Below are 23,103 nucleotides of genomic sequence, written 5' to 3' on the forward strand. Positions count from 1 at the left end.
ACCCACTGCTAACACCCACCTCTTTTCACGAATTTGATTGCTAACTGCTCACGAGCAGCAGGTGAAAGAGACGGCAGGATTCAGCCTCAAGCGTTGCCAGTCTCCCTCAGCTTCCGCTCAAAGTCTAGCAGGTGTTTAACTTCCCGGAAACGCCCCCGACCCCCCCCCCCCCGCACACCCACGCAACACTCCGCCCCCACAGGAAAGCGCCCCTACACTCAGTTCCCACGCTCCCCGAGGCGGTCCCCGGAGCAGAGGCTTTGAGGACTCGACCGCGCAGGCGTCCCAGTTCCGCGCAGGCGCCGTAGTTCCGCGCATGCTCAGAGGCGGAGGTCGGAGGGGTCCTGGGAGGGTAGTGGAGGCCGGCCTGCCCCGCCCCCGCCGAGCTTCCCTTCCGCGCCCGGGCCGGCCGGCTTCCTTTTCCGGGAGCGCAGGCGGCGGCCGCCGGTGTCTCTTTCTCTCCGCTCTGCAGAGTCGGCTGTTGCAGCTCCTCTGCGGCGAGCATGGCAGCTCGGAGACGCGGGGCCGCCCTGCGGCTCTGCGCTACAGGTAAAGGCCGCGCGGGGCGATGCAGGCGGGCGCGGGGACCCTCCCCTGATGGGACTGGGTACGGGGGCCTGGCAGGGTCTTGGCCCGGAGTGGGGAGAGGCCTGGGGGCCGCCGAGATGCCCTCCGGGTCCTGGGTCCCGAGACTGAACGGACGCGTTAGAGTCCTTCCCCGGCGCAGCTTCGCTGGGCATCCGCGCGTTGCGTTTGCTTCCGTTCTTGGTGCGGCAGGAAGTTTCAGGAGCGCTGATTCCGTCGATGGGTGTCAAGGATGCTGCCTCCCCAGCTGGCGGCCAAACCTGCTTTGCCTTTAGGTTCTGAGTCTTGTCACATCTGAAGAATCTTTACCCACGCGGGGGCCAAGAGAGGGAGGTTCAAGGACGGGTCCTGGTCGGGCCTCCGTGGGCTGTGCGTTGTGAGAAGTAACCTGCGGGCGTGTTGGCCTTTCTCATCCTCCGGCCGGCATCGGGTACCCTGGTTCTCACCTCAGTGTGTCCACTTGCACAGCAGCCGTTTAGTTCCCTCTACGTGCCAGGCACTGTTCTGTAATCAGTATTAGGAGCGTAGCTCAATTTTGTTTCTGTCTATCAATTTGGGGGCGGGGGGAACGGTATTTTGAATGGCGTTTGAAGTTTATACTGAGAAGATAATTGTTACTAGAGAAAAAGAAATAAAGAAGAGCAATTTTCATCTCTACTCCAAAAAGATGGAATGGTAAAAAGGAAAAATAGGATGAAAATAAACATACATTTAAAGAGAAATTCGGTGTCTCAGATTTACTAGCCTACATAGAACTTGCTGTCACCATACGGTTGTAAATATTTATTAAACAGGTGAACTACAGTACTTATGCTTTTGCATCATTTGTGCTCTGGGATGGATGAATGATGAGTTTTTGGGTAGACTGTAAGAAACCAAAAACATTTTATAGGTAAATGAGCATGTAAGCCAAAAGATAAATCAGCATTTATTATAGTGTATACATTTTGTCTTTTCTTTCAGTTTTTTTACTTGATATGGCTTTCTGTAAAGGATATGTAGAAGATTTAGATGAATCGTGAGTATATATTTTTTATTTTTTTATTTTTTTTAAACATCTTTATTGGAGTATAACTGTTCTACAATAGTGTGTTAGTTTTTCCTTTACAACAAAGTGAATCAGTTATACATATACATATGTTCCCATATCTCTTCCCTCTTGCATCACCCTCTCTCCCACCCTCCCTATCCCACCCCTCTAGGTGGTCACAAAGCACAGAGGTGAACTCCCTGTCCTATGCAGCAGCTTCCCACTAGCTATATTTTTTAAAATAGTATCTTCACTTCTTCCAACTGTGATGTTATCTGAGTATTTGTATGAATCTAATATTTTTTAAAATACTTGTTTTATTGAGCATTTAATCTAAACTACATAATTTGCTAATTCTGTATGGAGGTAGATTTTTTTTTTTTAAGTATACTTGATTTACAATATTATATTAGTTTCGAATGTTCTACGAAGTGTGAATGTAATCTTTGAATAACAGAGACGGTAATGACCAATGCTAACGTAGCACCAGTTTTGTTCCAGGAGTTGCCCTAAGTGCTATATATGTTTGAAATGGGATTGTGCTCAAGAGTTTTATGAACAGTTATAAAAATAAAAACATTGGCAAACTCTTCTATCTTACCATTTTACCTGTACATTTGTTAAGTCTTTTGGCCTTAGTCACTACTGAGTGGGGGCTGGAATTTGGTCACCACGCAGTCACACAGCATTAATCACAAGGTCTTGCTTATAGTTGGTGAGGGGTGCCGCTTCAGACCAAAATCCTGAGCGTGATTGATCTTTCAGGCCTGGCCATAGGCAGTTACAAGGCTTTTCCTGGCAGGCCTCCCGCGGGAAGCTGCCCTTCCCACACCAGACTTGGGGCACAGCCAATGCACTGCAGTCTGTGGAGGGAGTTGTAGTCATAGACTCAGGCCCCCAGGGCAGCCGGGCTCATGTGCGTGTCTTCTAAATTCTTAGCTCAGTTGCCTCTCTGGAAGGCCTCCTTGTTAGAGGCCTCATGTGAGGCATTTCTTAGGAAAGCCTCCTCTGGGACACTCCTTACTGAGCGGTGTGGCCGAGGCTCTTTTCTTCACTTGGACTCAGTACCCTTCCACTCCTGTCCTTCCCTTCTCCCTCCCTCTGCCCGTGGGTCCTGAGAGAGCCAGAAGCCTTTGGGTCAGGGCTGCTCAGCAGAGAGCTGAATTTCTCTGACTGTGCTGCATTCGCCTGGCCCCTCGCCTCTTCCAGCTCCGCTCAGAAGAGTGGACACTGACGAGCTGGCACCTGTTTTTGCCGCCTCTTGGCTTTTGCGCTGCCGTGGTGCGTGAGTGGAGTCTTGCTGGTGGCTTTCAGTCTGGCTTGTTGTCCTAATGAACCGCGTGTGCACAACAGAATCGGTGCGGCAGCAGGGTGGCCAGTTGGGCGCAGCCCTGCTCTGGAGGAGCGGAGAGCCCAGAGATCCCACGGGGCACTCGGCAGCCTCGCTAATGGGTGTTGGGGCGCCCTGGCGCATTGTTTATGCCACTGCCTTTGAGTTGGGCACCAACCAGCAGGGTACTCTCGAGGCCCTTTGTCTCTCCGGGGAAACCACTGTTAGCCCAGAGGTGATCTTGTTAAACTTCATGGTGCCTGGAAGGGTGTGTCGCTCTAGACCCGATCCTTAAGAACACGCCCTAGCGGCGTGACTTTGCTTAAGGAGGAGGAAGAAGCAGGGATAGGCGGGCGCAGATGCCCGAGACCCTCACCTTCCTCGGCCGGGTGCTACGTGAACTGACGGCCCGGGCCCGCCTGTCGTGAGTCTCCGGTAACCGAAGAACACATCCGGCCCACCCTCACGGGGCCTCCTGGGGGCCTCCTGGGCCTGTGCTGGGCGGTTAGGAAGAGTGAGTGATGAGACTGTTAACCAGACTCAGAGTTCTATCCAGGTTTGTCCCTTCTGTCCCTGTTCGTTACTGGACCCAGTTAGGCCTCCTCGCGAAGTCAGGTCGGGCAGTCTGTGACACAGTCCAAGCCTTAAGTGACACATTTCTGGCCATGGCAGAAGCAGCCACCATGAGGAGCGCAAAGGTTGACCAGCGCAGGTGACAGTAGCGGGAACGGGGTGCCCTCTCCGGGCCGACCCACGCAAGGGCCTTTCCGGAAGCCCCGAGTGAGGCTGCGCAGCAGGGCTCTCGGGGGAGGAGGGTGACGGGCTCCTTACCAAGGACCTCGCGGCCGGGCCCCCACCTGTGAGGGGTCTGGTGGGCGTTTTCAAAGGTCGGCATCATGACAGCCCTGCGGCTGTTAGAATTACACCCACCGTCCTGCCTAGTGAGTCCGGAGACAAGTCAGAGGGTCCCCGACCCTTTACCCAGACCTTGACAGGGCGTTCGGTTGAGCCCTCTCTCTCCCCCCCCCCCGGGCGGGGGCTGCCAAGGTCAGAGTTCATTGGGGAGGTGGCGGAGAATTGCACGTCTTGGGCCTTTTGGATATCAGTATACAGGTGAGTGTGACCCCGACGAGCCCTGCTACCAGGAGGAGGAGGGTACATATAATGCCCTCAGGTTTTGAGTCTCTGGTGACCAATCCTAGCCCGCTTGCCCAGGCCCGGTTCTGGCTGAGTACTTTGGGGCCCCTCCTCTTCACCATGTTAACTGGTACGGATGTATCAGCTGTGTGCGCTGCTGCCTGCCTTGGTCCCCAAGCCCCAGTGCGGATTGCTGCACTGAAGGCCATCTTCTTGGAGCGTTGGAAGACTGAACCTACCCGACCTTCAGCTCTTAGTGCCATTGTCTCCCCAAAACGGTGTTGGCTGCCTGGTGAGTAAAAGAAATAACGGAGCTGAAGGAAGCCAGAGCGCTCTGTGAGCCTTTTTCTATTCAGGAGCCCCACCCCACCCCCCGACCCCCTTCTGGCCTGCGCACAAGGCCTTGGGTACCTGGAGACTCAACATGGATGACAGGTGGCTCAGTACCATGGTGGTACCTGACATCAGGAAGATGCTACTAGAGGGAGCTTGGTCTGTGGCCTTAGTGATATCAGGTGCCAGCATGTGTCCTCACTGGGCTGATAAGGATCAGTTTCCTTCATTTGGAATGGATTCAACACACCTTTAACAGCCCATGCTTATCTAAATTCCCCGCCTGTCTGCTCTCAGTAGGTAGGCCGTGACCTGGAAAAACTCCTAGAGGGAGCACAGACCTTCCACTATATTGATACCAGCTCCTAGATTGCCCAGACATGGTCACTGTCCAGCAAGGACCCGACACCATGGTGACTCAGGTGGCAACATGGCTGGGCTGTTAATACCGACAAAGTGTAACAACTGAGGCTCCTGGGGGGTGATCTGGGAAGCAGTACAACATCTCATCCTAGAGGAGATCATTACCAAACTCTTGGCCCTTTCTGACCCCCCCAAATAAAAAAGGCTCAGGGATTGATGGGCTTATTGGGCTACTGATATTGTCACATAACTCGTGCAGGGATCTGGCACCCATCTGTCAGGTACTAGAAAGGCCACTGCCTTTGAGTTGGGCACCAACCAACAGGATACTCTAGAGGCCCTTAGGCAGCCCACCAGGCTTCCCTTCTCCTGGGTCTTGCTGGTCCACGTCTGCCATTTGAGTTACACATCTCACCAACCTCTCAGTTCACTGATGGGAGCCTGTGGCAGAAGGACGACATCACAAACCAGCACAGACCTGGTAAGCCCCCCCAGTTGGCTGGAAGATACATAGCTTTTGAGAGGCAGTTACTGGCCTGTTGGCCGTTGGTGGACGAGTGTGGTAGGAGACTCACGGGCAGATATTCTAATCATGTTGCTGAAGAACGATAGCTTTGGAATCTCATGAACTAGGAGTGGCACCTCCAGGAGCTCAGCTGGAGTCTCACAATTCAGTGAAAAGGTCTCCCGAGTGTCCCTCCACCTCCCAGGAGTAACAGCCAAGGAGCCACTGCCTCTTCTGGCCCATGGGGGACCCAGACATAGAGACCTCCCATACCACCTATGGGCCTGGTTCACTGATGGCTCCTCCTGGGATGGAACTGGGTGCAGCCCACTTCCAACCTGAAAGAGACCTGTCCTTCCCAAGCGTGGTAAAGGACCTTTGCACAGTGGGCAGCTTCTTGCCGAGTGTGGAAGACTGAGATCTGCCCTGCCGTTCCCCCACCTGCGCCTTGCTCCAGCCCTCGCACATAGGCCCTGCTGTGTGTTCACTGACTCGCTGGGTGCTGGCAAAGGGCTTGGCCACTGGTTGTGTGGCGTAGAAAGCAGGCCCCCTGTGAGGATGGGACATTGGGATGAAGATCGGTTCTGCCCCTGCTAAGCATTTTGTTCCCTCCGTGGTTGCTCACCGGGAAGGCCCCTGTGCTGACAAAGGGAAACGACCAGTGAGCATCCCGTGCTTGTCAGCTGAACACGGGAGCTGAATTGTGAATTGTTCTCCAATTCATCCACAAGAGGATGGCCCTTGGAAATTCAGACACCGTCGTAGGTTGAGCTGGCACGCACAGATTGCCACTGCTGTGGGAAGACTGAACCAGCGTGAAAAAGCTGTCCCGCTTGTCAGACCCTGGTCAAGGCTGAACATAACTACCCAGGAGCACATCACTTCACGTTGGGCCAGGGCGTTCTCAGCAGACAGGACGCACTGGGCACCTCATCCCACCGTAGCATCCCCCGGATCCTGACTGCACTTCACACTTTGTCTAGCCACCCCCACGCGTTCCGCCGACTCGGGCCACACCGTCGGACCCTGTAGGACGACATTTGTTTCCTGTTCAGGATCCCTGAGAGCGCTGTATCTGGTGACAGCCCTGGATTTGCAGTCCAAGCTACACATCAGTGAGCTCAGTCATGAGGCATACAGTGGACTCTCCGTATCACCCCTAATCCACAGGGGTGTTGAGCATTTTAGTGAACAGTTAAAGGACAGGTGGGAGGGGATAAGATTACCATGGCCTGGATTACACATCTCAGGCAAGCGGCCTGGGGGCTGAAGGCAGCAGTTCCCCAGTCCGGTACTTCTCATTAAATACCCTGCACGTGCGAACACGTTGTCTGCCCCTTCCTTTAATTGTATGCCCTTCTACAGTTATGACACTTTGCACTCCATGTGGGGCCCTTCGACTCCTTCCCAAAGACTCAGATTGGTGGGAGAGCAGGATGGCTATTAAACATCAAGGAGGGGGGGGGGAACGGCAGCCTCCAACATTGGTCGCTGGGTGCAGAGCATGGGGTTTTGTCTAAAGACCTCAAGAATAATGACCATCAGTTAGAGGGCTCTGGTTCAACAACTTGCTTAAGGTGGCCGTGACACTTTCCTGAGTAGCCCCACGAGATGAATATAAAATAGAATTTTTTACTATAAACCACAGGGGAGCCAAGCCAAAATACCTGGGGGGTTGATTAAGGGCGCTGTCCTTGTCCGTGGTACACAGCAGACTTTGTTGCAGTTGTGTAGATGTGAACACCTTTGGACCTAACAGCTATGGTATGGGGATTTGTTCTCTTTCTCTTACCTATAGGGTTAAGAATCTTATTAAAATATCCCCACAGAGAACTTTTGTCATTCATCCAGTACAAATTGAATGTAGACCACTGTGCAAGGCACTAGGAGATGAAACAAATACACTCCTTCTCGCTTAGTGTATCTGTGGTCGGAGAATATGTAAGTAGCTACGACATGTGGAAATTGATGAGAATCATAAAGAGGGTAAAGGTGATACGGAGAGATGGTTTCTAGCTTTGAGGAATTTAGGAAGGCATTACAGAGTAAGCAGTGTTTTTGGCTGGATAGGATTTGAACATGAAAGAATGTAGAAAGTCAAACATTGTGAGTTTGGCTGTGGTAAGTACCATAGTCTGATTGGAAATCATACTCACATCTGAATATGATTATATGCTCAAATATATAATCATATATTTGATTGGGTGCTTATATGTGAGTGTGGGAAGATAAGTTGGAGCCAGAGTAGTGTACCAATTTGTACCTTTTTTTGTAGGTGGTGGGAAGGGACCTAGAAAATGTCAGATAAGAGTAACATGATCAGAACTGTGTTTTAGGACAATTCTTTGTGGAGTATTGTGTCAGGGCTCCCCAGAGCACCCCCACCTTCACTGATTGACTAGGAACACTCAGAGGATTGAGCCTGTCGTGGAAGTCAGAGCCATGGTTTGTCACAGTGAGAGAACACAAAGCAAAATCAACAAAGGGAAAGGGCACGTGGGGCGGATTCCAGGGGAAACCAGGGGCAAGCTTCCAAGAGCCCCCTCAGTAGAGTCACACAGGACGTGCTTAATTTCTTCATCAGGAGGTGCAACCACAAGTGTGAAATGCTGCCTACTAAGGAACCTCATTAGAGACCCTGCCCAGGAATTGTTATTGGGGATTGGCCATGCAGGCACCCCTCTGCCCAGCCATTACCAAAATTCCAGACTCCCTGAAGGAAAGTAGCTGTGCATCACAAAACCACCTCGTTTGTACAGTGGGAGACCAGTGAACCACCCTTAACAGGAAGTGGTGGGAACCCTCCTGAAATTCGAGTTCCCAGATGCCACCCAGGGACCAGTCCTGCAAGCAGGCCTTTCTAAGGCTAACCCCTCAGGGCTGCTCTGTAACGCACAGGTATAAGTGGAGTAGAGGGGCTACAAGCTAAAGCATTTGTCTGTCAGTGTTTCTACGAAGTCCCACTTTAATTTTTTTTTTTTTTGACTCTTTACTCCTAATTATCATTTCTCTACTTTTATTAAGATGTTTAATGGATAAGATCTAGAGGTCTCTCAGTAAAAATAAAAATTTATTAAAAGAATTTGTTCTACGCTCCTGTATTTATCAATGTATTATCTTTACCTGTACTATTCAGTTGTAAAGCGGAAACCTACAATCAAAGATTTGTTTTCTTGTTTTTGTTTTTTAGATTTAAAGAAAATCGAAAGGATGACATTTGGCTTGTAGATGTGAGTATGTAAACTTTTTGTATTAATTAACTGCCCCTACCATTTGAAGTGTTATCTTGCATTCTCTTCACTCCAATATGTAATAGACAGTGCTAATGTATATTACCCACTTTGTTTGCTCAGGTAGTACCATCTGGGTTTTTATGTTAAAGTGAACCTCAGGGCTTCCCTGGTGGCGCAGTGGTTGAGAATCCGCCTGCCGATGCAGGAGACACGGGTTCGTGCCCTGGTCCGGGAAGATCCCACATGCCGCGGAGCAACTAAGCCCGTGAGCCATGGCCGCCGAGCCTGCGCGTCCGGAGCCTGTGCTCCGCAACGGGAGAGGCCACGACAGTGAGAGGCCCGCATACCGCAAAAAAAAAAAAAAAAAAAAAAAAAAAAAAGTGAACCTCAAAGCCTTAGGATTCCTGGCGGGGGAATGATGAAATTCAATGAGGTCCACTTGTGGATTATGTCTGAGGGAGATCACGATATGATTTTATTACAGAATTCACTCTTAGTTTTTCCTATTATCCAAGAGATTGACTACATTAATATCACTTGGCAGTCAAAATCATATTTTCATCTTAGTAGTCAGCAAAAATCAGATTTTCATCTTCCTTTCCTCACTTTGACGTTTTGAATGTATTTAAACCCTATGGTGTTTGGGATTCGTTTTGACATGCCTCAGTGAAACAGTAGAGTGGCAGCAAAGAGATGGAGTGAGAATGGCAGAGCTGACAGTCATTGAAGCCAGGCAGTGAGGCATAAAGGTCCCTTGTTTAATTATGTCTGTTTGCTTTTGTACATGTGCGAACCTTTCCATAGTGTAATATTAAAAGGGAGTCACCTCTTGTTTCATAAAAGTACAACAGGCAGTTTGTTACACGATTTCACTGGAGGGACCTAAGTGCCACCCCAGCCATCTGGTGATTCTGAAGGGGAACGAACTAGGGTTTTAGTGTCATCAGCCCGACTTGTCACTGTACCACACCAGTCATCCTGATGATTCCCCGCGTCTTACCAGTGGTGACGCTTAGAACAGCAGAGGCACCTGCTCACTGTGTTGGAGCTTTTGTAATGGAAATCAATTTTATCATGAACACTTAAGGGGTGTTCATATGATACATGAAGTGTATTTGGTGGTTTAATTTTTTTTTTTTTTTTTGGGGGTGGTATGTGGGCCTCACTGCTGTGGCCTCTCCCGTTGCAATGCACAGGCTCCGGACACGCAGGCTCAGCGGCCATGGCTCATGGGCCCAGTCGCTCCGCGGCACGTGGGATCTTCCCGGACCGGGGCTTGAACCTGTGTCCCCTGCATCGGCAGGCGGATTCTCAACCACTGCGTGGTGGTTTAATTTTATATATAACATGGACATAGTTGGGAGCAAAGATGCTTTATTGTAAATCATCTACCTTAAATAGATATCAGTAGTCACTTAAACTTAAAGTAGTATCATTGTTGAGGTATATCCTAGGAGATGGCCTGTATAGTTTGTGTATATGTGTGTTCTTTTATTTTGAAACCAGTTTAAAAATGATATTTAGACTTTTTGTCTAAAATAGGTTATTATCCAATCATTTAGTAAAAGATTCTTTTAAAATTAAGATTGATACCCAAAGTAGCACAGTATCTTAGTGGTTTTCTCTCTTTTTTTTTTTTCCCCAAACAAGTTTTATGCACCGTGGTGTGGCCACTGTAAAAAACTGGAACCAATTTGGAATGAAGTTGGTCTCGAGATGAAAAGCATTGGTTCTCCAGTTAAAGTTGGAAAGATGGACGCTACTTCCTATTCCAGTAAGCATCTACTCAGTTTATTATTCTACTGTTGTTGTAATGAAAGTGTTTTAATTACATGAAGCAGTATTCAAGGTAAGAGAAAGAAATATATATATATATATATTTTTGCTCATGTAAAATTAAAATTATCTTAGAGATTTCAGACTGTATATTTTATGAGTTAGGTGACTTAACCATTGAATGTGTAATATGCAGTCTATGTTAATCTCACACCCAATATAGATGTATGAGCCATTGTTCCTATTTTGAGCCCACTTGAGGTAATCAGTTGCCTGAGACAGCCACAGAAGTTTGAGTGTTGGACTCCTGATACTGCCGCATGGCTTAAGAGTGAGAGTTTGCTGTCTGAGTAGCCTGAGTGGCATGGCAGAGGAGTAACGGGAGCTCGGAGGACACGCTGAGTTAGGATAAATACAGGTGAGGATCGGGAGAGTGTTCACATTAGAGAGGACATTAAAGCAAAATCATAGAGCTGGAAAAGAGGTTAGTGAGTCTGTACCAGAGACTAGCATGTCTTCGAGGAGAAACTGGCAGACCACAGCGCTGGACAGTCTGGCCCTGCCTGCTTTGTACATACAGCTCGGCTGGAACAAGTCCTTTGTTTACCCTCATTTATGGCTGTTCTCATGTCCCAGAGGCGGATTCAAGTAGTCACAGCAGAGACTGTAGCCCCCACGAAGCCTAAAATATTTATTATCAGACCCTGTACAGATAAAGTGTACCAACACTTGTCTTAAAGGATTTGGGGAAAGGCAAAATTAAATTTAGAGAAGTATGAGGTATCACACAGCTTTGGAAAGAGCATGGCTTCAGCAAGTAGATCAAATATGGCTCTGTCTACTACTTTTGCCCTGTAGCACGGGGAAAGTTTCTTAACGTCTCTAAACTTTGATTTCCACACAGGTAAATATTTCATTATAATGAATTTTTTATTGGTTGTTTTGAGATTAGAGTGAGGTAGCACAGGTACAGTCCCTCATAGTATGCAATAAATGTAGGTTCCCTTTTCCTTTAATTAATAAAGAAAGTGGAAGTATGAAATGCAAAATGCATATTTCATTTTAGGAAATCAGCATTGTATTCTGGGTATAAGTTTGGAACAACACAGACGTGTGTTTTAAGCCCAAGTCTATCATCTCTTACTTTTGTGGCTTTCGGGAAGTGCTTAACCTCTCTTAATTTTAGTTTCCTTGTCTGTAAATGAGAGAGTGATAATTCTCAAGGTTGTGAGGACTGTATTAATATTTCTTATTCAAAACCCCTAGCACAATGGCTAGTACTTACAAGGTGCTAAGGGATAATACCAGATTTTAAGAGCCTCTCAGGTGGGACAAAGTGTTTTGGATTTTATCAGTTGTCAATTGAGAGGTAATACACATTTTTGAGAAGGCATATGATTTGATAAAAATGTTTTTGAAAAGAAGAACTTTTGTTAGAGACAAACAGATCATCTAAGTGGACTTTTGTATACATCTTGGTATAGGGTGCTGGGAGGGCAGACTTGGGTGGTTGGCAGGGCAGTAGAGAGGAAACAGTAATTCTTATAGACATTTGCAAGGGTTAAATCACAGATGTGCTAGATTGGCTCTGGTATAAAGAAAAACAATTGAAAATAATAGTGTAAGATTTCTAGCACAATTCACATTGAACTACATTACCACTGGTTAAATGGAAAAGAATAATACATTTAATTTTGTGTGTGTTTTCATGTTAGCAGCTGTTTTGAATTTGTGGTATTTTGCTTTATTGATGTTTGGGAATATGGGGAACTAGAGTGCAGGTGAGATGTTAGAACTGGAATTACTGAGTCACACAAGTGAGTTGCTGCGACTTTGAGAGGGGATGAGATCAATGGCAGGAAGTTATCTTAGAGAGAGAGAGAGATAAGATAATATTCTTGAGTTGGTATTTCTTGAAATAAGCTTTTACAGTGTTTAAGAAATTATTCCTTTTAACTGTTGTGAAAGTAAATTCTTGTGTCTAGGCATATATGTTGATGAGACATGCATACACATACATTTGTCCATACAGTCATTCATTTATTTCAGTTAGTCAAAGGATAACCAATAAACATAAATAAATTGTCTGGTGTTTAGTGTTTGATGTCAGTGATGGATGAATTTTTCATTCTGTTATAGAATCAAGAAGATGTTTTGGAGAAAAGAAATATCATCTTCCTAAAAAAAGTAGTTAAGTATTCAAAAACTACCGTCCAGAGATTACAAATAGATTTTTGGCATATAATTCTTAAAATTTTCTTAAATATTTCAAGGCAGCTCAAATACAGGCATTTTAGTAGAACTTGGAATCAAACAGGTGAAGAAATTGAATTTCTTTTTTCAGGCTAGCTGTTGGCAGTATTCTGCATCTAACTATAGAGCACTAAAGGATTGGTTGTGTTGTACATGTTTCTTCCATCCACATAGGTTGCTTTTCAGACAGTTATAGCATCGGCGTTGCCCAGCGTTTACTCTGCAGGCTGCCTGCATTAGGATTACCTGGGGTGCTCGGTATAAATTCAGATTTCAAAGGCCCACACCAACCCTACCAAATGAAAAGCAGATTGAGTCATAAGAATCTGTGTTTTTTTTTTTTTTTTTGCGGTATGCGGGCCTCTCACTACTGTGGCCTCTCCCATTGCGGAGCACAGGCTCCGGACGCGCAGGCCTAGCGGCCATGGCTCACGGGCTTAGTTGCTCCGCGGCATGTGGGATCTTCCCGGACCCGTGACTCCTGCATCGGCAGGCGGATTCTCAACCACTGCGCCACCAGGGAAGCCCTGAATCTGTGTTTTTAACATGGACTTCAGGTGATTCTGCTGCACACTCGAGTTAGAGAATCACAGAGTAAAGTATTATTTTGATGGATAGTTATTTATAGGATCTCAGTTTAGGGTGGGATAGGATTATTCAGTGATCAAGTGTAGAAAATCTCTTGGACTGTTTGATGGTAGCTTATTTCTCAATCATGTAATTGCAGTGATTGAAATAAATGCCATCACACTCAGTCTAACAAATCTCTGCGTGTAGAAATTTTGAACAGGAGAGATTTGAACTTTCATGATTTACCCTGCCCTGTGTGTATCAAAAATTTCTTGATGCATGGTTTTAATTAATAATATATCAAATAACATTAAAAAGTTGTATAATGTCCAGTGTCAATTCACATATTATTTTAGCCCTTTTCTACATATTCCTTCAAAAATGAGCACAAAAATCGTTTCTCATTCAAAAGTTAAAATGTTACGGTGTTGCCTGTAGTCGTGTATTGATTTCTATTATGAAACCACTGAAATTCCACTTATTCCTCAGCCTAAGGGTGACATCATTTTATAGTAAAGATCATAGTTTACCCCCCTTTCGTGTGTAAACTTTCAAGGGCATTTGGCCAATGACATTCTTATCCTGATTCTTAGATCGCAGATATATTTGCAGATCAGTCTTACCTTTCTAGATTATAAGCCCTTTTAGTCAGTGACTAAATTTCAGGGTTGCTGGAACTTGGTGCTGCTGACATTTTGGGCCAGATAATTCTTTGCTTTGGGGGGGAGAAGACTCTTCCTATGCATTGTAGGATATTTAGCAGCATTCTTGGCCTCTACCCACTAGGTGCCAGTAGCTCCCTTTTCTCCCCGCCCCCTAAGTTGTGGCAACCAGAAATGTCTCCGGACGTTGAGGGCAAAATCACCCCCAGCTGAGAACCTCTGCATTATTTTATTCCCTTCCCAGGTTAGACACATAGTGACACTCAGTAAACACTAAGAAAAATCGTATTTTTGAGCTGAAAAGGATTTCAGGTTGAGTTCAACTCCTCACTTTTTCCCTCCTTTCATTGCGTCGATGGAGTGACAGAAGGTAACGAGCAGTGAACCGACTTTACTAATTTCAGACATGAAAGTTAGCAGCAGAATTAGGCCCAGAATCCAAGATCACCATGGTTCAAAATCAGGCCTCTCTTAACCATCAAGTTGTTACCATTTCAAGGAGGACACAAATGAAATAGGGAGCTTTATGCTTACCCTTACTTTCTGAACATTTAAAGTTACAAAATTTCAGGGGAAGGTATTCACATTGCAGATGGATTCTTCAGTTTAATGGAATTGATCTCAGGTTTCCGTATAAACCGTTGTTCTTTGATAGGAAAAAATAAAGAACAGAAGACTTAAACTCAGACCTGAGTGTCAGTATCGGCCCTGCTGCCTAACCAATGCTTGCTTTCTAACAAGTCTTCCCAAGTATTAGCTTATCTGAAAGGTAACATTAGCATCCGTCACCCCACCTCACAAAATTGTTTTGAGGGGTAGTTGAAGGCATATTAATGCCAGTTATAAGATATCTACACATGCTAGTTCTTATTAATATTTTCTGCACATTAGTGTGTCAACAGGTAATTACTTAGCAGTGAGGTCAGGACCAAGAATAGAAGAAAATGGACTCAGCATTTGAGCAGCTGTATGTGCCGAACTCTCTGTTAGATTCTTTTCCACCCTTCCTTGTTTTAAATACCACCCATAGCCCTACAAGGTGAGTGGTATCCCCAGAAGCGGAAACAGAATCCAAAGTGAAGGAGCTTACACTGAGCCAGCCGCATGGACAATAACTGGAGACGCTGGAACCCTAACGTGGGCCATTATGTGCCTGTAACTGATGCCTTGCTGTGTGCCTCTTTAATTATACAATCGCTTACATTTAGGAAAACCGACCTTTGAAGTTTTAGCAGTCATTCTCAGTTGAAATTCTGTCAGAGATGAAAGTAATGTTCAGAGAACCAAAGGGCTAAAGGGTGGGTGGTATCATCTCCATCTTATAGGTAAGAAAACTGAGGTCAAGGAAATTAAGTGATGGGGTCATGTGTGGAGCTGGGGTTTTTCTCTCTGAAGCCTATCATGAGAACCATAACGTCAGCTATAAAATCCCACCACTGTATTTTCTCATTGATTGCATATTTCATTTTTTAAATTTGATTTGTGTACAAATAAATTTTACACTAAATTATGTAAGCAGTTGCTACTGGGCTACACCACCCCCTCCAGTCAGTTTTATTAGTCTTTATATTTTGGCAGTTTTTAATGAGGTTTAGTTGAAAGTAATAATGGCTTATATTTACCTGCCTTCTTAACTTGGGATGGGGAGCATTAAGAACATACATTACACACATAATCTGTGTTTTTCCTTGGAAGAGGGCAATCTCAATAACAGCAGTATTCAATTAGAATATGCTTGACCTGAAAATACTTGCAAATGATGTAACCAATAAGGGTTTAATACCAAAATATATAAACAGCTTATACAACTCAATAAAAAAAAAAAAACCTGATTAAAAAATGGGCAGAAGACCTAAATAGACATTTCTCCAAAAGAGACATACACATGGCCAACAGGCACATGAAAAGATGCTTAACGTCGCTAATTATCAGAGAAATGCAAATCAAAACTACAATGGGATATCACCTCTTACTTCTCAGAATGGCCATCATCAAAAAGTCTACAAATAACAGATGTTGGCGAGGATGTGGAGAAAACAGTTGTGCACTGTTGGTGGGAATTAAATTGATGCCGCCACTATGGAAAACAGTATGGAGGTTCCTTAAAAAACTAAAAGTAGAGCTACCATATGATCCAGCAATCCCACTCCTGGGTACATATCCGGAAAAAATGAAGACTCTTAATTTGAAAAAATACATGCACTCCAGTGTTCACAGCAGCACCATTTATAATACCCAAGACATGGAAACAACCCAAGGGCCAACAGATGATTGGCTTAAGAAGATGTGGTATATATACACAATGGAATGTTACTCAGCCAAAAAAAAAGAATGAAACTCTGCCATTTGTAACAACGTGGATGGACCTAAAAAGTATGATGCTTAGTGAAATAAGTCAGACAGAGAAAGATAAATAGTTTACGTTATCACTTATTTGTGGAATCTGAAAAATAAAACGAATGTGTATAACAGCACTGAAACGGACTCACAGGTAATAGAAAACAAACTAGTGGATACCAGTAGGGAGAGGGAAGCAAGGAGGGGCAAGATAAGAATGTGGGATTAAGAGCTACCAACTAGTATATATAAAATAAATATGGGGCTTCCCTGGTGGTGCAATAATTGAGAGTCCGCCTGCCGATGCAGGGGACACGGGTTCGTGCCCCGGTCTGGGAAGATCCCACAAACTGCGGAGCAACTAGGCCCGTGAGCCACAGATACTGAGCCTGCGCGTCTGGAGCCTGTGCTCCGTGACAAGAGAGGCCGCAACAGTGAGAGGCCCGCGCACCGCGATGAAGAGTGGCCCCTGCTCGCCGCAACTAGAGAAAAAGCCCTCGCACAGAAACGAAGACCCAACACAGCCAAAAATTAATAAATAAATAAATAAAATAAGGAAGGCCTCAAGTCCTTTAAAATAAATAAATAAATAAATAAATAAGCACCAAGGATATATTATACAGCACAGGGAAATACAGCCATAATAACTGTAGATGAAGTATAATCTATAAAAATATTGTCACTATGCTGTACACCTGAAACTAATGTAATATTGTAAATCAACTATACTTCAATAAAATATGTGTGTGTGTATGTATGTGTGTGTGTGTGTGTGTATATATATATATATACACTTGACAGAATAAGTCCTAAATTAGAGATTGGCATAAATAAGTTATGTAACTGGTCTAAGTTCACATGACTATTCAGAGGCAGAACCTGTATCTTCATATATATATGTGTATATATATATATTTACATATATGTATATATGTGTATATGTGTGTGTGTGTATATATATATATATACACACCAAGTTCCTATTTTTGTTACCTCTGTTGTTCGTGTTGCCTCTAATAAAAACCATTGTTTATCACTGTCCGGAACCTTCTGGTCACCCCTCTCCATGCGTTTAAAGAAGAAGCTCTAGAGTTGACAAGGGAAGGAGGAGAGATTTTCGATATTATTTGCCACAAATTCACTTTGCCTTTATTCTTGTGTATTGATGGGGAGTGATGAGAAACCAACATTAATGATTACTAAAGTGCTGAGTAAATCAGAACTCACATATAGAGGTAGTTTTCTTATACCCAGCTATCGTAAGAATATATTCTGGAAATAAAAGAAAATTAACAAAAGGAGAGATCATGTGAGTAAATACAGTATACTTTGCATATACTAGGATAAGTGTAAGTATATTGTATTTTGTCTGCTAACTGAGAATATTTTATTTCTTCTTTCCTGTCCTAATTGCCTTGAATCTGTAAAGTAGTATAGTATTAATTTCCCATAGTGATTACTATACCTCTTAAAGTCCTAATTCTCTGTTTGCCTGTTTTCATTACTATTTCTCCTTTCCCTCAAAAAGATGCCACTGTAGTGACTGTGTCTCATTTTAATTAACGTGCGATTTCAGAATCATCTTTGAAATGACTGGAATTACTCTAGGTTATTACAGAAGCAGAAACTCTTAAAACAAGTAGATAAAGTTGCTTTTAGATCATATATTAAATTAATTTTGCCATTATGATTTATGTTTTTAACATTAAAATACAAAGCAGTTCTTTTAAGACTCAGAAAACACTAAAGGAAGACACGGGCTTTTTTTGAAGAAATATTTGTCCTGGAAATGAAGTCAGATGAGGAGTGAGACTTTATGTATGTGTGTGTGTATATATATATTATTTTTTTAAAACAAGAATATCTTTTAAAGTAAGTACTTTAGAGATAAAAATTTACTCTTTTGGCTTTTTAAAAAAATTTTGTTACAGCATTTTTGTGCAGGTCATAAGTTGGATTATTAAGTAATTATTTTGTATGAGAATGTCATGTTTTTTCTTTTTTGTATGTGTTTATATTCTTTTATAAGAATTGAAAACAGCATATCTGTATGGGTTTGTATAAATATATTTTTTTTAAGTAAAAGGCTCATTTATTACCTAGTTTCTCATTTTAAAAAAATTTAGAATTATTTATTCTTTTTCTTACCAAGGCATTGCTTCAGAGTTTGGAGTTCGAGGTTATCCAACAATTAAGCTGTAAGTTGAGTGTTGTATGTTTATATGTGTATTTTTATTAGTTCACTCTACTTACATTTTATTACATTAATTTCTAGTAGCTTCCTTGGAGGACTGAAGATTTGGGTTCCGCAGTTCTTTCTAGGTGCAGTGTGTGATCCAGGGAGAGGGACTTCATCCGTGCTTTTCTTTGCACTTAAGTTAATGTGTGGTTTATGGCTAATTCACCAGACGTGTTTTGAGTTTACTGTGACAGGCATTGAGCAGGACAAGGTATACAGTTGTAAATTAGGAAAGCTCTACCCCTGAGGAGGTCAAGGGTATATTCTGTTTAACTTGTGAATCCTGTCTCCTAACAAATTTTACTTTTCTATGATTGAAATAGACTTATTTCATTAGAGATGAAAGAAAAGAGAATCAAATTGATGGATGTTAATTCTCATCTGTAGATGTTGATCAGGTCTAAGACAGAGCATATACGGTAGAAGAAATATTGTGATAATTCTAAAAGACTTGTGTTTTATAATCATGATGTTATTGAGTTTTCTCATGAGTTTAATCCTGATCTCATCCTTATTTCAATAATGTGGAGAGTTGAGGAATTATTTTGAAACTTATTTTTATTATAAAGTAGGTTATTTTAGTATTTTTAAATCTCAGATTTTAAAATTTGACTAATTTTAATTTTTTTTATTTCTTGGATTTGTATTGGCCTCCCTTCCTTCCGCCACTGTTTAAAAATGTTTGCTCAGGGAATTCCCTGGCAGTTCAGTGGTTGGGACTCTTTGCCTTCACTGCTGAGGGCACAGGTTCAGTCCCTGGTCAGGGAACTAAGATCCCACAGGCCACACGGCATGGCCAAGAAAAAAAATAATATAATATAATATAAAGTTAAAAAAAAACACGCGCACACACAAAATACTTCCAGGGCAGAACCTTTAAAAAAAAAGTTCGTAAGCCTCTTTGACTTTCTTGTGTTCAGTAAATTATCTTTTCTATTCTTTCTGTTTAATTATAGATGTTCTACTGTGCTTTCACAATTTTTTAAAAAATTTCAGTTAGTTGGACACAATTCATTGGCAGGCTTTTGGAAAATTATCTAATTTTCTAGAAGAGGTATTTTCATGTACTGTTTTACTCTTTAATCTTGGAGCATCAGTCATGTTACTCTGATGTTGTATTCTTAAAATTGGTTTTACCTTTACCACAATACTTTTTGTTTGTTTGTTTGTTTGTTTGTTTTATTGGGCTATAGGGGATGGGTTGGGAAATATCTCTGTAAGTTATGCCCTACTAGGGAAATGTCCATTCTAATTTTTCTGGGATAGCTTTCGGAGCTTTTTCTTTTTCTTGGAGGTGCTGCTCTTGCTGGCAGCAGCCTCTTCAGGTCCACTGCTGAGAGGCTCCTCCTTGGAAGAGAATTTCCCATTTTTCTTGGGGACCCTCTTGTTTCCTGACCTTTCAGGGTCACTATCTGGTTCCTCTTTGGGGAAAGATTTCTTCCTCTTGGTAAGACTTCCTTCCACTGCCAGCTGTCTCTTCAAGATCACTACTAACCAGCTCCTCCTTGGAAAAAGATTTCTTTTTTTACCAAAATACTTTTAATTCCCTGTCCTTTCACTTACTTTTTAATAGAGAAGATAGAATTGAGCTTTGATGAGTTCTTGACTGTGAATGTATATATTTTTCATTTATCAGAAGGCATAGACACAATGCAATTATCATATACAGAGTAAAATATTTTCATGTAATTTTAATAAAGTACAGCCTTTTTCTTTGCGTTTTGGTTGTTGGTTCTCTGAAGCCAGTTATTGGCTGTTTTTTACATGATTATGCTACTAAAATTCCACTGCATTTACTATTTTATATGCTGTAATTTGTGTTACAATAGAGAGTGATTATCATTAAATGTGAAAACAGTTGAAATAATCTAAACTTTTACCCTGTTTTCTTTTTTGAAGATTAAAAGGTGACCTGGCGTATAATTATAGAGGACCACGAACTAAAGATGATATAATTGAGTTTGCTCACAGAGTGTCTGGGTAAGTTCGTATAATGGTGGGCCTTTACTATATAATATTAGTATTTGCAAGTTAAATGTATTTGAGTAAACCATATTGAACATACATATTTTTAGGTGTTTAGCCTAAATAAAATTTGTCGATTTATTTATAAAGGAAAGCTAGGGTTGCGTAGCATATGCAAAGAGCTCCTTGAGAGGAATGAAAGGGTCCGTGATCTTATGTACTTGTTAGCCTCACATTTAAATTCACTTTGTGTATAGAAGAATATTTTCCCCAATGGATTTTTAATACATTTTCCAAACTTGATTACTTCTAACAACTTTGTGAATCTTTTTTTTTTAAATTATAATTTTGCCTTTATACTGCCTGGTTTACATTCATTTATTTTTCTTGTTATCTAATTTCAGTTTTAAGAGAAACCCCACAGTATTATATTCTAAATAAACTTGGGCTTTAATCCCTAGCCTTTAATGCCAGAAAATGCTTTTTAGATGCAGCTAAAATACTTTGCCTCATCTTTCACATGCTGCTTTATGCCAACTGTGAGGTATTATTGCACATTTCGCTTAGAAGGTAATATAATTAGAACCCAGAGATCTTTTTGAGTTACTGATCTCTGAAGTTTTCCTGCTAAGGAAACAGAAATTCTTCTGTGTTTCCTTTTGGTTTGAATGTGGTGATTTTTTTTTTTTTTTACTCTACATCTTTTTTTTTTCTCCCTGGCACGCAAGCCTCTCACTGTTGTGGCCTCTCCCGTTGCGGAGCACAGGCTCCGGACGCGCAGGCTCAGCGGCCATGGCTCACGGGCCCAGCCGCTCCGCGGCAGGTGGGATCTTCCCGGACCGGGGCACGAACCCGTGTCCCCTGCATCGGCAGGCGGACCCTTAACCACTGTGCCACCAGGGAAGCCCTTTACTCTACATCTTGCTGGTGTATAAAGAAAGTTGGTGCATACAATTATTTAATGTGATTATGTGTAACTTCTGGAAGAGAACATTTATCAAAATAGGTTAACCTACTTTGACTTTGAAAGTATGGTTGCTTATGAGTTTGACAGGATATATTATATTGATAGCTTTAAATAATTTTAAGATAAATTAAAATATTGGAATGGAGTTGTTGGGTGGTATGATACTATCTAGCTTAAATTATTTGAGAAAAGGCACAGAATTAGGAATGGTCTTTGTATATTAAAGTTTGCAAAGCTTTAGTAAAGTATAATTTTCACTGTATTTTCTCATTGATTGCATATTTCATTTTCTTTATTTGTTTCGTGAATAAATAAATTTTGAGATAACTTTATATTACATGAGGGGGTCGCCAGTAGATTATTTTATTCCTCTATGGTTTAAATTAGTCTTTATGTTTTGGCAATTTTTAATGAGTTTTAGTTTAAGCTTAAGATGGCCTTCTGATGTAACTGGCAGTGACTCTACTGCAAAGGAAATTTCAAGAGTCAGTTCTGGAGTTGCGTCACTTACTAGTTAATTACTAAAGTATTAAAATAGAGGCTAGAGTATAGTGATGCAATGCATTTAAAGAATTGTGTGTTTCGAAAATGTTTGCCTTTGCAGAATACATTTTGTTCTTTTTTGCAAATGTGATGGAGTAAAAAATCTAATAATATAGACCACACTAAAACAAGACTGCCTCTTAGCTTTTAATAGTATTTCATAAGTGATATATTTTATAATAATCTTTGGTATAATTCATTTCTCAGTTTAATAAAACTTTTTGTAGTTTTGTTTTCTCTTCATGAGATTCTCATATGCTATTATGACTACCATTTTCCATTTTATTTTTCCTGAGAAGAATAACACTTAGGAAACATTTTAGATTTTAACCTTTATAGTGTGTTTTAAAACTAGCATTTAAGTGGTCAGAGTAAGACATAGATATTCTAAACATAATATTATAAACTCCCGGGGTAGTATTTCACAGTGTGTTTGTGTAAATGATCTTTCGAAAGGGAGAAGAAAATAATTCTCATGTGGATTGTTTTGTTTTTAGCTGAGGATTCTAAATGGATTATAGTTCTGTCTTTGCCTATCAAAACATTGGTTAAGATGATGCTCTCTAAAGGGATGTATTTAAAGCTTATTTTTTAAACTGGTAGATTAAATTGTAGGTACTGTATTTTTATTATATGGGTATAACAGTGGTCATGGGCCATAGTTTATTAGATTTATGTAGATTGAGTGATATACTTAAAATGCAATTCATACAGTATTAAAGCTTTGTAACTTTAGATATGATAGGATGACATATAAATAGGAGTAAATTATCTACTATCCTTAGTTCAAGTGCAGGTTTTTTTGTTTTGTTTTATTTTCAAACAGGGCTCTAATTCGGCCACTTCCAAGTCAGCAAATGTTTGAACATGTGCGGAAGAGGCATCGTGTATTTTTTGTTTATATAGGTGGAGAGTCACCTCTGAAGGTATCAAATGATTTTATTCTTTAATCCACAAGCACACATATACTGTAATTTAATTTTCTGTATAAAGAGGGCTTCACCAAAAACTCAGGACTTATTTCACTCTTATTAGAAATACTTTAGTTCAATCTAAGTATTTTTATGATAAAAACACTTTGTCATATACTCTCTATAGTATTTGCCTTCATGAAACGGAATTGAGTAAAAAGTGGGTGGGTGTCGCCTGTGTTAATATATTTCTTCTATTGACCTGGTTATTTAGATTTTGTATTGCTTTTTAGCATTTTGAGTCTTTGAAACTGCAACATGCAGTTTGAGTGTAAACTTTTTAAAAGCAAAAGCTCATTGTTTT

The 23,103-nt window shown here is 42.2% G+C and overlaps 1 protein-coding gene across 2 annotated transcripts in view; it reads left to right on the forward strand.

Annotated features, from left to right (window-relative positions):
- The first annotated feature begins 304 nt into the window (after window positions 1-304).
- TMX3 (thioredoxin related transmembrane protein 3) overlaps window positions 305-23,103 on the forward strand; it is a 51,862-nt gene continuing 29,063 nt past the window's right edge. The window contains exons 1-7 of one of the 2 annotated variants that reach the window (XM_059039690.2): window positions 305-549; window positions 1,549-1,603; window positions 8,474-8,513; window positions 10,167-10,290; window positions 18,267-18,312; window positions 20,253-20,333; window positions 22,655-22,754. In XM_059039690.2, coding sequence (XP_058895673.1) covers window positions 504-549; window positions 1,549-1,603; window positions 8,474-8,513; window positions 10,167-10,290; window positions 18,267-18,312; window positions 20,253-20,333; window positions 22,655-22,754 — 492 coding nt within the window. In that variant the 5' untranslated portion in view covers window positions 305-503. The remainder of the gene's footprint in view (window positions 550-1,548; window positions 1,604-8,473; window positions 8,514-10,166; window positions 10,291-18,266; window positions 18,313-20,252; window positions 20,334-22,654; window positions 22,755-23,103) is intronic. The other variant, XM_067014316.1, reaches the window with a different exon arrangement.

The sequence above is a fragment of the Kogia breviceps genome, chromosome 15, assembly GCF_026419965.1.
Source record: "Kogia breviceps isolate mKogBre1 chromosome 15, mKogBre1 haplotype 1, whole genome shotgun sequence".
Classification (NCBI taxonomy): Eukaryota; Metazoa; Chordata; class Mammalia; order Artiodactyla; family Physeteridae; genus Kogia; species Kogia breviceps.